Raw genomic sequence first — 14,238 nt, forward strand, 5'->3', positions numbered from 1 at the left:
ACAAACTGGAGGCAGGGCTTTAAAAAGGGGAGCAGAGCAGCTCGGAGTCAGGCAGTGGAAGGGAGCAGACGGCTGATCTGAGTGGAAAGGACTTTCCAGGAGCTCACTACCTGGGACCTGACAACACAGATCTGTGCAAATGCACAAAAGAGAAGCAGGGGACAGAGTGTGTGGGTCAGAGACTTGATTGGAGTGATTTACTCTGGGAAGCTGAAGGAGACCAAAGTAGGAAGTGGTCGGGGGAGGCAGCGGCTTGGCTCCCCAAGGTGTTGGGTGTAGCTGCCCCTGGGCTCCCCTACTCACTCCGAAAGAACAATACAACAAGAGCCTTCACCTCCAGCGAGAGGGAAGCTGGAAAAGACACTGTTGAAAGGCCCAGCCCCGAATGCTCCCATACTAAAGGGAAGGACTGGAAACCATTGGGGTGGGGGCGCTGAAGGACAGGATTGTGCTTCAATGGGGAAATGTAGTGTCAACCATCACCTGACCACTAGGCCACACTGTCAGTTGTTCATCTTCTACAGACCCATTGACTTCAGTCAGAGCTGTAAATGTCGAGCACTTCTAAAAATCAGGCCATTTGTGCATCTGCTTCGATTTATATGGGCTATGAGTGGTGGATGGGAAGTGGTGAGGTTAAAAGAACTGTTGAAGGGAGTGGAAACGGGGATGTTGAATGACCGAACTGTTTATTGCTTTGCTTTTTCTGGGTTTTGTTGGTTGCATATATGATCTACCAATCTTAATTCAAGCAAATGAGTTTTTTGTGGGGGAATATTATATAACCCCCCTGGCCTGTCTGCCAGCTGCTTCCAGACCTGCACCCTGCACCCCCTCCTGCACCCCAGCTCCTTGCCCCAGGTCGGAACCCCCTCCCACACCCTAACTCCCTCCAAGACCCTGCACCCCAATGCCCTGCCCCAGCCCCCTCCTGGACCTCAAACCACTCATTTCCTGCCCCATCCCAGAGCCCACACCCCCTTCCGCACCCTAATCCCAAGCCCCCTCCTGCACCTCAAACCCCTCATATCCAGCCCCATCCCAGAGCCCACACCCCCAACTGGAGCCCACACCCCATTCTGCACCCCAACCCCCTGCCCCAGCCCTGAGCCACCTCCTGCACCTCAAACCTCTCATTTCTGGCCCCACCCCGGAGCCTGCACCCCCAGCCAGAGCCCTCACCACCTCCCGCATCCCAACCACCTGTCCCGGCCCAGTGAAAGTGAGTGAGGGTGGGGAAAGCAAGTGACAGAGGGAGGGGGGGATGGAGTGAGCAGGGGGCAGGGCCTCGGGGAAGGGGCAGGGCGAGGGTGTTTGGTTTTGTGCGATTAGAAAGTTGTCAACCCTATTCCCATCAGATTTAAAAAAATAAGCAGAGTTGGGCCTTGTCAATAATACTCAGATAAAAGATATCCAAAGACAGCTAAAGTGCTCTAAGAAGTTGTGCGCATGATCTGTAGATCTCACTCTGGTCTTTGTCTGTATGAAAATAATGCACCTCCACAGTGCTAGGAGGAACTGTACAAATGGAGGTGCAATCTTTTAGATTTGATACAAAACTGAGGCCCTGACTATTTGTGGCTGTTCTAATATCTAATGACATATTAGACAAGAGTAAGGATGTTAACCCTGGTAATCCTGCCCCAAATTTTTGGATAATATTTCTTATTGTTAGCATAGAGAACATCGTTATTGTTTAACAATAATTTGGCTACCTAAATTCTCCTTGTATGTGTAAAAGTTATTCTCCATCTTCCCTCGTCAAAACTGTAGACAAGTGTTGTTGGACACAGAATGGCTGTTGCATTCAGTCCTTGAGGTTGCTGTATTTCCGTAGTGGTAAGTGCTGTGTGTGTATAGAGGGCTAATTTCTGCTCTCAGGTACACCATTTTAACCCAGACTAACTCCATTGACACCGACAACTTGACTCATACTTATTAGGGCCTAGATTTAAAATATGGGAAATTAAACTTATTGTGAAAAAATTTGGCTCTGCAAATAGAGGATGTACGTACCTACAACTGAAATGCAGACACCTCAGGGTGGATCGCAGCAGCCATTTGATGCACAGCAACAATAAGGTTTAGTCAACAGTGGGTGGAGTTACTCTGGATATATCCCAGTGTACTTGAAAGCAGAATTTGTCAGACAGTCTATGAAGTGCATTGTGAACCTGTAAGATATTAATTTATAATATTATCATTTGCCTTCTTCCTTACCTTGGACAGACAAGACTTTGCTAAATGCCTCTTCTGACATTAACTATAATAAGGCTGCACCTTGATTTGAACAGTTGAATCTCCATTATTAACATTTGTGCAACATAAAGTGCTTGGTTGGCTCAATCAGCTAGATAAAGGTGGTGCCTAATGTGTGTATTTTTCTCATTCGTTTCCTTTCCATTCTTTCCAGGTGCATACAAACTGAAGACGAACGGACATTACAGTCCATGAAATCTTGTATTAATGAAACATTAATCACAGTCGCACAGTATTTCGGCCAGTTGATAGAATTGGCCTTAACATATGAAATACAGGTCAGTAAAAACTGAATGCATTTTTTTTAAACATTGTATTGAAGGTGAGTGGGGTTTTTTTGTTTGGAATGGTGGAAGTAAAATATTTACAGCCCTCAGTCCCTACAAACCTGAGGTTGGTGCTTCAAGCATCCTGAAAACCGTTCGAATTTTGTTTTGAGACAGAGTATCTCACAGACCCTGAAAGTAACCTATTCTAGTCTTCACATAGCCCATCACTGATCAGACCCTTCTTTGATTTCATGCACACTTAGTTTTTCCAGAGCACCAGTATCCTTCACTTTCTCTGTTCATTGATCTGGTTCTGATGTCCCCAACAAAATGATTATGTGGCTGCCTGAGTTGATCACGTCTGCTGTCAGGCTCTCTTCAGTTTAAAGGAGCTGACCTCTGGACAGAGTCCAAATAATGATTCAGTGCAATGGATCTGCTTCCACTCTTGTTGTTGTTGTTATGCTTGTTACAATAGTGCCTAAGGACCAACCAAGAATGGGGCTCCATTGTGCGAGGCACTGTACAGAGTAGTAAAAAGGGTAGAACACACAAGCAGAGTGAACAATATGAGGGGTGGGCTTAGGAGTGGATCAGCTAAATAGAAAGAGAAGGTAGATGAAAGGGATAGGGGAGGGGTTAAGAGGGGCAGGTATGGAAGACAGGTGAGGAGATACTGAGGGAGTGGGGAAGATGGGATTGGCGAAAACATCCAATCAGCACAGGACAGTCAAAACTGTGGGAAGTTCTCTGAATATCCCTGCATTGACTGTTTCTGCCCCGATCAGATGGAGTCTTCAGCTCCTCTCTGCCATTTTTTTCTCAGGGCCACATGATGGGAGGGTGGGGAGGTGCCATGTGGGTCCTAGTGCCCCCAGAGCATCTGTGGTCTCTCCTGCACAGTTCTGGGTCAAGGGGAGTGCTGGGGGAGGTGGGGAGTGGGGGAAGAGTGGCTCCAGTTGGGCCCCATTTTATAATCTTCTGCCAGGGGAACAGTTCCTGCTTTTGGCTCCTACTGGCTGGAGTTGCTGTCTGGCTCCTCTCCGCAGGTTTTCCCTACAAGGCCACATCTGTCCTAGACTTTAGGTTCTAGTGAGTGAAATATGTAATTGTGCATGAGCTAAACAAACCCATTATCTTTTGTTCCCTCCCCAAATCAGAAAATAACCAATTAATGAATGATGGAAAAAGACACAAACAGTGCCTCTCCTTACCCAGAAATGGAAGATTTTTCTCCCTCCCCACTTAGGACCAAAGGACTCTAGAGAACAAACCCCTTCCTGCATGGAACCTTTTCAGTAAATGCACTGTATGATCATAGAACCTATCATTTAATCACCTTTTGGAAATATAAGGACTGGGACTGTGGCATTGGACTGGGATTACATATTTATTTACCCTGGGAACATTCTTTAAATGGTAACAACTCAATCTGTACCAATTTGGCTAGATTTAAACTATGTCTTGTAATATTTGTGCATACTTCAGAAGCTGATGCTAATACAGCCCAGAAACGTTATGTTTTCACTGCAGAAAAGGAACATGAAGGGCTGAGAATTGAGGAAATAGTTATAGTACTTTGAATACTTTGCCAAAATTAAATTGCTTCTGTGCTCTAATTTAGAGCAGAATTTAACTTGTTGTCTTAAGAGATTCAAACTCATTATGGCCTGTTTGTTACATTCCTGTCTTTCTAATATCTTAGTTTTAAAACAGATTGTTGCCCAGGAAATGGGAAGCTAGAGAAGCGATTTTCAGCATCCCAGAGCTAAGTCAAGGTAACAAGCTGCCTGTTGTTGAGCTTTAGTTATGGTTTACGGGAACCATATGTAATGCCACAAATGATTCCAAGCATAAATAGCTGTGTAAATAATTTAAGTCATTATTTCAATTTAGCAAATAAAGTAACTAGGCTGTACTCAGACTTGCCTATTTTCTTTACCTTAGCTAAAAGGAAAAGAAGTTGGATTCACTTTATAGTTAATGACACTATGTTTGTGTGAAATATTGAATCACTTTATTTTAAGGGAAGCATAAATAATTTCTGTGAACGACTGTATATGGAAGAGCGGTGTGTGTTTGTTTGAATGGGTGAAAATTTGGAAAGAGTTCAGGGTCACTAATACAAAAGCACTTTTAGAAACTGTTTAAAATCTTTTCACTTTTGTTTTATGTTACCTGACATAGTACATTATACAGTCCCTCCTAGAAAATGTGTCCACCCTGGAATTCAAAGGAGTGTACCTATTCCTTTTATTCTAGTGCTCAGAGTCCATCAGGATAGTTCCTGAGGCTGCCCGTTGGCTGGATGCCTAATGTCTATGTGCTTGGCTAAAACTAGAAATTTTGTGAGTGGCCACAGCGCTAGTATAGCACTGCTTGGGAACCACATGCATGAGTCAAGTGAGCCTGTTGAGGTCAGAACTGCCAACTCAAACAGCAGCTCTCTGTCCTGATTAATGTTGCTGTGATGTTACACCCCATATTCTTCATAGAAATATGGTTATGATCTGAATATGGCCTAAGGTATATTTTATGCAAGATGGGTCTTGTAAGTTATCATTGGAAAGGTTATGATTTACTGAATGTGATTATCCAATTTGTTTGCATGTATCATTTCTGTATCTAAAGTTAGAAATATCGACTATGTAACAATTACAAGTGGGTGTGTACTTGGGAGAATGCCCACTAGACAGTAAGCAATCATCCTGGATAAGCCATTAAGGAGAACCATAGAACTTTGAAGATACTAATCTCTCTCCTTCCTGAGAAGTGTCCTGGGAAGTTGCTGCAACACTACTAGGTCAGGTGGTCCTGTCACCTGGTACTAAACACCATGTTGGACTTCTAGTAATTTTCCACTAAAAGATTCCCGCCTTACGTAAATCTTATATAAGGCTTGGGAGTAGGTTGATCTGGACTCTCTCTTCACTGGCTTCCCAACCAAGAAGAAAGACTGCTAAAAGTACCTGAAAAGACAAAGGAACTAAGCTGAGGGAAAGACAAGGGCTGAGTCCCGACTGAGACAGAGGAGTCTAGTCTGTAAAGAGAAATAACTGGAAATCTAAGTTACAGAAACTCTGTATCCTGCCTAAAGTCAACATTTAGGGTGAGAAATTACATTTTGTAACGTGTTTCTTTAGTGAATCAAGTTTAGTTTGCGTGTTTTGTTTTATTTGCTTAGTAATCTGCTTTGTTCTGTTTGCTATCTCTTATCACTTAAAATTTACCTTTAATAGTTAATAAACTTATTTCTTGTTTATAACATAACCCAGTTTGTGCAATTTATAACTGTGTGTGTGTGTGTGGGAGAAGTTGTGTATATCTCTCTTCACACAGGGAGAGGGCGAATTTTTATGAGCTTGGGCTGTGCAGATATTTCTATATAGCACAAGACAATATTATCTTTGCAGATGGAAGCCATACTGGGCAATTTCCTAGCTGAACTTTCCCATAGAGAGGTGTTTGTAGGCTCTGTGTGATGTTACAGCTGGTGCTCCCTACCTGTGTGTGTGCTGCCAGAGGCCAGAGAGCCTGATTCAGCAAAACAGGGAGAGGGAGCCCAGGCTAGTGGAGCAGGCGGGCTGAGTGAAATCCCAGTGCATCAAGTGGCAACCCGTCACAGTTGCCATGGATTGTGAGGCTTTTACTCCTGTCTGGATTAATGTTAAAATGTAAAACAATAGTTTCTGTGGCTTTCTAAGAAGACTTTTTGGGCAGTGGGGCTAAAAGTTAAAGACAGAAATACAGCCTGTTGAAGAGAAGTGGACTGAATTTTGGCTCATAAGCTTATAAATGTGGGATATTTCTCTGCACTTCTTCCAAAGATGTGAGAAAAATAAAAATACATAGCTTCTTTCTTAAAGACCATTATCATTGTGTATTTCTTCTTTGTAATGATAACATGCACTGGTGGAGAGAACAACATTAAATGTAGCATCATGGAGTCTATACTCTTCTAACAACCCCCTTAATCTGCGCAAATGCAGTGGTACACATGCAAAACCAAGATAACAATTTAAAAAGAAAATATGCATTTAATCAATTACGTTTACTGGAGACTTAATCGGTGGTTTTTCTGTCACAAGGCCATGCACTGACCTATGAGACTTCCTCTATAGTTTGAGGGTAGCTAATAGATCTTAGCAGAATCCTATTATAGAACTGTGGAGCCTAGAAGAGGAAAAGACCTGTTAGGTCAGTAGTCTGCAGCATTACTTTGGCGTAAAAATAGGAGATTCATAGCATTATGTCAGTTATGAGCTAAGCAAATTAATCACCCTTTGCAAATCATAGAATAATTCCATGCTAAATCAAATAATGTTCTCCCAAATAATTGCAGTGCTCTTTGTTCAGTATGTTAAATATATTATTATTTTCTTAATAGAGATCTCTATATAAAGAGGTGTAGAGGCAAATTCGACCCTCAGTTACATCTATGCAGTTGAAATAAATATGTTAACCCAATGTTAATAAGGGCAGAATTTGGCCCATACAATGTCTTTTTCCCTCTCTCTCCCTTCATTGTGTGATTAGTAACTTCGAAACTGGTTAAACTGACTAGATTCAGTTACTCCAACCTAAAAGAAAAACCACAGCTATCCCCCCTTGATTCTTCTCATTGGAAGTAACTGGTGTTTATTATCTTTTTGTGTTGCACAGAATCTTGTGAGACAAATAAATTCATCAGATAATATATATATCACAGAATCATCTACCATTGGTTTATTCAGCCTTACCCAAGAGGGTGCTCAATTGTGCCGCATCATAGCTAAGGTAAGGTGCACACAAATTCATTCAATGTAGCGTTAACTGGCTATATTTTTATTATAGTTGCATGGTCCAGAGGTTTCCCAAGTGTTGGGGAAGCTACTTCTTGTTCTGAGAGCAATCCAGAAGTAAATCTAGAACTAGATTAATTACCATGTATTATGGGAATGGTTGGTTTAGAGTTACTAACTGGGCATTTATGATAAATATACTGTACAGGTTGTAATATGAAATTTTATAGTGCAGCAGGCTGGTACTTTTTATTTCAGCTAATCCAGTTTAATGACAAAATAAATTTTTACTTTAAGAAACCATGTTTTTCTTCTTTTATTTAAAAATATCAAAAAAGACGGACATACGGGGGAGTGGCAGCTGAGTAGAGGATGGCACAAATGCTGTTGCATTGCAGGTGTCATGGAACATGTGACCCTATCTCAGTACTGACATTTTAAGTGTAATTGTGGTGTTCATAATATAGCTATTTATGTAGAAGTTGAATTTTTCATGAGGCGCTAATTCAATATTTTCCACCCTTAAATTTCCATCTGTGGGGCTAGAAGAGCTAAATGGTAATGGTGGAAACCTCCTGAAATAGGCCACGAGCCAGTCTGAACACAAATAGAACACAGCATGTTCGTTAAGGGGATAATTACATCACATCACTGTGTTATGATGACAACCCAGAAGAACCGGCCTTACTGGAACCCAGCCTTGTTACTGGCGCATGAATTGGCTAGAGAGGGCTGGCTGCTTTCCTGTATGGCTAACCTTTTGCCGTCTATTCTCTAGGGATAGGCTTTTGATGAGTTACAGGTTCTTTTGGGCTTCTTAGTAGTGTACGCTCCCATCGTCACCACCCCAAACATTGTGTATTCGGCATTAGAGTGACCTCTGTAATTTATAACATACTGTCCACTAGAATTTTATGCTTCAGTACCCTTATTTTACTCCAGTACAGCATTTTGAAAATTCACCTTGTGCCATTCAAAAATCATATGCCATATACAACCCCAGACCATACACAACTTCCATTGATATCAGTGGGAATTCTGCCATGGATTGAAGGATATCTGAGAATAAAGGGGTCTGTTGTTCCCTTGATATTCAGGCCGAGCACCTGTTAATATTTATGAAACTTACATGGACATACCAAGAGGAGAATGGACCATTCATATTTCTAGTTTCCTTACCATTTCTAAATCTGCAACTAGCTGTGGATATTTTACATTTATTATGTGTTTTGCTTAACTATTTAATTCCATAAGCCATTACAAGAATAACTCCAGGCAGTTTTGTAGTAAATTATCTTTTGCTACACGACAACACTTGAATTCCAGTTGGATCAAGATATTTTTTCTTATCAGGTATAAAAGGAGAATCATGTTCTTTTGAGACATATTGATTGATAAAACTCTGATTTTCTGGATGCATGTATGCATTTAACTGATAACATCATTTTCAACATGAAAGAGCAGTAGACAATTTTATCTGTCAGTCATTTTAGCAGCTTTTAGAAACATTTGGCATCAATAAAGAGTAGGCTTAAAATGTTTTGTTTATGTTTTTAAAACTGAAGGTGCATTGTAAAGTATAGATACTAGAACTCTACTTGAAGTCCCAAAAGGAGTTTCAAGGAAGAGTGCTAGTTTATGACTAGAGTGAAGACCGTATACTGTCAAAAGAACTAAAAACCTGTATTTATAAATTTGTTTTCAAATCTAAAAGAAGAAAATAACCCTAGGAGAAGATATGTCTTTTAAGAGACTCATGGCCGAATCAATAATACATGAACCCCAAAAGAGTTTGAGTGACTTCAAATTAAAGTAAAAACAACAATTACTGGTATAGTTTATCAATGAAAGTGGAGGCTTGCACTATGTATGTTGATATCCTATGCTATTTGCATAATTTAATTGATGCCAATTTCTCTAACATACATGTTCATGAATTGCCAATATTTATATGGATTCTGAAAAAGTAACTTAGGGTCTGATCCAAAGCTCACAGATGTCAATGAAAATACTTCCAGTAGGCTGGGCACTAATAGACTTTACAAAAAACAGTTTTATTAGTTTTATTTTGTTAGCCTCATTGTAGTTCATTTCCCCCTACAACCTAGTATAATATACTTATCTTGTACCACTTAATTAACTTCCTTTAAATGCTTGAGTTAAATGTTTAACTCAATAGCTCTGCAAAATATCAAGAAGAACAAGTGTGCTAGTATATTTATATGAACATTGAGCAACATCTTTACTTTAAAATGTAATGGAGAGTAGTATCCCCACTGCTCTGGTCCCGGAAATTGGCAAAGATGCATCTGCATAGAGCCCAGTAGAGGGATGAAATCAACCCATTTCATGCAGAATGGCTTTTTCACACAAAGAGGATTCTATTGGCATGTAAGAATACTAACACCTAACTCTCATACAGCACTTTTCATCAGCAAATCTCAAAGTGATTCACAATTTTTAATGTGTTTATCCTCACAACACAGCACTGTGAGGAAAGGAAGTATTGCTATCCCATTTTTACAGATGGAGAACTAAGGGTTTGTCTCCACTTACTGTGGATCAACGCTGTGGCGATTGATCCACAGGAGGTCGATTTAGTGGGTCTGGTGAAGACCCGCTAAATCGTCCGCTGATTGCTCTCCTGTCGACTCCGGTACTCCACCGTAATGAGAAGCATAAGGTAAGTTGACGGGAGAGTTTCTCCCATCGACCCAGAGCAGTGTAGACACCGCAATAAGTCGACCCAAGGTACGTTGACTCCAGCTACATGAATAACATAGCTGGAGTTGTGTAACTTAGGTCGACTTAGCCCCATAGTGGAGACCTGCCCTAGGTTAAGGCACAGAAAGGCTAAATAACTTACCCAAAGACACAGGAAATCTGAGATAGATTTTGAGGGTGAAAAGAAACCTTATATCTACTCTAAATGAGCAGCCAAGCATTCCCTTCACCTCCTGGGGCAGGAATTGTTCTGTGAGTGGGAAAAAATGTTTCACGGGCTAAAGCACACTGTGCTCTGTAGATTGTTATGGTCATAATGGCCTCTCAGGAGACTTATAAACTGGCGCAAGTGCCTCCTTAGGCCCCTAGCCAGTGCCTCCAGGATTATGGAGCAGAAAGGTGGCTTAAAGCCACCTTTGCCTTCTGTCCTTTTAATGAGAACTTTAAGGTTTTCTATGGTGCTTCTGGAAATTCTCCTGTCATTTAGCTGCCTCAGTTCAGTCTGCTCTAACTAGAGATTGTTTCTCTAATGAACATTGCAGAGCATATTAGAACTGAAGTGATTACCTGCAGCTATCAGTATTAGTTATTCAAGGGATAAGAGGGCAAAGTATGTCACAGCTTTATAGAGGAAAAGCTGCACACTCTAAAATGCAGCCATTTGGCTGGGTTTCAACTGCAACCCAAGATCTGTACATGTTACTGTGATGTATTCAATGAATTACTCAGTCCAATGATTGTCCATCCTTTAAGGAAGCAGAACCATTAGTATGGTCTGATCTAAAAATCCATAGTTGAAATGTTGCCAAGTTTGTTTTAGTAACCTATCAAATTATTTAGAGATCTCCTGTAGACAGCATTAATTGGACATTGGGTTTGGGCTTAATGTTATCAAAATAAACGTTTCTTTTAAAAGTCCAATCTTATCTCTGCAATTTTGAAAAAAAATGCTAACAAGATGATGCAGGCACATTTAGTATAATGTTACAAACATGTACATTGTGGGCTGATGCGATGTTACTCAGCAGTTACTTCTACTAGTGCAAAATGGCTGTAAAATGATCATCAGTTTTGGTAGCATTTGATACCCAATTTGCACTGGTATAAAAGACTACACAAGGTGCAGGGCAGTAGTGAATCCGGCCCTGTGTATGTTCACTTAAAAAAAAAAGTGTTATGAATGTCCCCTAATATATAGTAAATAGAGCAATCCGAATACCATATAAATTTTTAAACCACGACATGCACACAAATATGTGCACATGTATAAAAAGGGCTAAAGTGCCATGTAAGAAAATAAAATGCCAATTTACCAAAAGATAAGATGGATATATAGCAAAAATAATATTTCTCACATAGTTGTTTGTATTTTTAAATGAATTCACTTTGGGTTTATTTGCACCCCTTTGTGTGCCATTTACTACTACAAATACTCATGGAAAATGTTTTTTAAGCTTTTGTGTTTGAATACTCCCAGAAAGCAAGCCATGGAGATGACTGAATATTTCAAATAGTGAAGAAATTAGAGAAAATCTCAATGTGTTTGCATAAATGCTGTGAATAGAAAAGGAAGCAAAACTGATCAAATAGTTTTTCACTGATCTCTACTTCCAATGGTAAGATGATGATGATTTTGAACCTGCACAGGTGGACAGAAGGGGAGATGAGAGAGAGTCTTTCCTCCACTCATACTTTTTTTTTTTTTTGTCTTTCTGCAAAGGCAAGCCACAGACCAAATACTTTCACTTCCTGAATGCAAGGACAGTACGAGTTTGTGACTGACACTAGAATGAGACTTGGCACGTGGTTCCACATTGGCCAGCAAAACTTTACTAATGAAGGTCAGGGGAGAACATGTATCATCCTGTAGAAAGGTGGCAGAGCTCCCATTCTAGTTTCTAATCGCCAGAGCTCCAAGAGACATTCTGAGGCAGCCAGAATGCTTCCTGGGACTCCCACTGATTCCCTCTATCACAGGCCCAAGATTATATAGACTCCATATAAAAAATAATCTCCATCTACCACTGAAGTGAAGGCATGCTGGGGGTGGTGGTGAAATGCCACAGCCGTTTAACAGTGCACTGCAACAACACACAAACCACAGGGGAGCTGAAGGCAGGTAAAGTTATTACCATGGCCAGCATGTTAGGTTGAGTGCTATGGAATCTTTAATTTCATGAAGGTCAGGGCCTCTGCAAGCAATTCCAGCAGCCCCTTAGAATCATAGAATCGTAGAATATCAGGGTTGGAAGGGACCTCAGGAGGTCATCTAGTCCAACCCCCTGCTCAAAGCAGGACCAATCCCCAACTAAATCATCCCAGCCAGGGCTGTGTCAAGCCTGACCTTAAAAACCTCTAAGGAAGGAGATTCCACCACCTCCCAAGGTAACCCATTCCAGTGCTTCACCACCCTCCTAGTGAAAAAGTTTTTCCTAATATCCAACCTAAACCTCCCCAACTGCAACTTGAGACCATTACTCCTTGTTCTGTCATCAGGTACCACTGAGAACAGTCTAGATCCATCCTCTTTGGAACCCCCTTTCAGGTAGTTGAAAGCAGCTATCAAATCCCCCCTCATTCTTCTCTTCTGCATACTAAACAATCCCAGTTCCCTTAGCTTCTCCTCATAAGTCATGTGTTCCAGCCCCCAATCATTTTTGTTGCCCTCTGCTGGACTCTTTCCAATTTTTCCACATCCTTCTTGTAGTGTGGGGCCCAAAACTGGACACAGTACTCCAGATGAGGCCTCACCAATGTCTAATAGAGGGGAATGATCATGTCCCTCGATCTGCTGGCAATGCCCCTACTTATACAGCCCAAAATGCCATTAGCCTTCTTGGCAACAAGGGCACACTGTTGACTCATATCCAGCTTCTCGTCCACTGTGACCCCTAGGTCCTTTTCTGCAGAACTGCTTCCTAGCCATTCGGTCCCTAGTCTGTAACAGTGCATGGGATTCTTCCGTCCTAAGTGCAGGACTCTGCACTTGTCCTTGTTGAACCTCATCAGGTTTCTTTTGGCCCAATCCTCTAATTTGTCTAGGTCCCTCTGTATCCTATCCCTACCCTCCAGCATATCTATCACTCCTCCCAGTTTAGTGTCATCTGCAAACTTGCTGAGAGTGCAGTCCACGCCATCCTCCAGATCATTAATGAAGATATTGAACAAAACCGGCCCCAGGACCGACCCCTGGGGCACTCCACTTGAAACTGGCTGCCAACTAGACATGGAGCCGTTGATCACTACCCGTTGAGCCCGACGATCTAGCCAGCTTTCTATCCACCTTACTGTCCATTCATCCAGCCCATAGTTCTTTAACTTGCTGGCAAGAATACTGTGGGAGACTGTATCAAAAGCTTTGCTAAAGTCAAGGAATAACACATCCACTGCTTTCCCCTCATCCACAGAGTCAGTTATCTCCTCATAGAAGGCAATTAGGTTAGTCAGGCATGACTTGCCCTTGGTGAATCCATGCTGACTGTTACTGATCACTTTCCTCTCCTCTAAGTGCTTCAGAATTGATTCCTTGAGGACCTGCTCCATGATTTTTCCAGGGACTGAGGTGAGGCTGACTGGCCTGTAGTTACCCGGATCCTCCTCCTTCCCTTTTTAAAAGATGGGCACTACATTAGCCTTTTTCCAGTCATCCGGGACCTCCCCCGATCGCCATGAGTTTTCAAAGATAATGACCAATGGCTCTGCAATCTCATCCGCCAACTCCTTTAGCACCCTCAGATGCAGCGCATCCGGCCCCATGGACTTGTGCTCGTCCAGTTTTTCTAAATAGTCCCAAACCACTTCTTTCTCCACAGAGGGCTGGTCACCTTCTCCCCATACTGTGCTGCCCAGTGCAGCAGTCTGGGAGCTGACCTTGTTCGTGAAGACAGAGGCAAAAAAATCATTGAGTACATTAGCTTTTTCCACATCCTCTGTTACTAGGTTGCCACCCTCATTCAGTAAGGGGCCCACACTTTCCTTGACTTTCTTCTTGTTGCTAACATACCTGAAGAAACCCCTCTTGTTACTCTTAACATCTCTTGCTAGCTGCAACTCCAAGTGTGATTTGGCCTTCCTGATTTCACTCCTGCATGCCTGAGCAATATTTTTATACTCCTCCCTGGTCATTTGTCCAATCTTCCACTTCTTGTAAGCTTCTTTTTTGCATTTAAGGTCAGCAAGGATTTCACTGTTAAGCCAAGCTGGTC

General features: G+C 41.8%; 1 protein-coding gene across 1 annotated transcript in view; it reads left to right on the forward strand.

Moving 5' to 3' along the window:
* INSC (INSC spindle orientation adaptor protein) overlaps nucleotides 1–14,238 on the forward strand; it is a 150,861-nt gene that overhangs the window by 51,224 nt on the left and 85,399 nt on the right. Inside the window, exons 4-5 of the mRNA XM_065402628.1 lie at nucleotides 2,414–2,537; nucleotides 7,191–7,304. Coding sequence (XP_065258700.1) covers nucleotides 2,414–2,537; nucleotides 7,191–7,304 — 238 coding nt within the window. The remainder of the gene's footprint in view (nucleotides 1–2,413; nucleotides 2,538–7,190; nucleotides 7,305–14,238) is intronic.

This window comes from Emys orbicularis, chromosome 4 (assembly GCF_028017835.1).
Source record: "Emys orbicularis isolate rEmyOrb1 chromosome 4, rEmyOrb1.hap1, whole genome shotgun sequence".
Classification (NCBI taxonomy): domain Eukaryota; kingdom Metazoa; phylum Chordata; order Testudines; family Emydidae; genus Emys; species Emys orbicularis.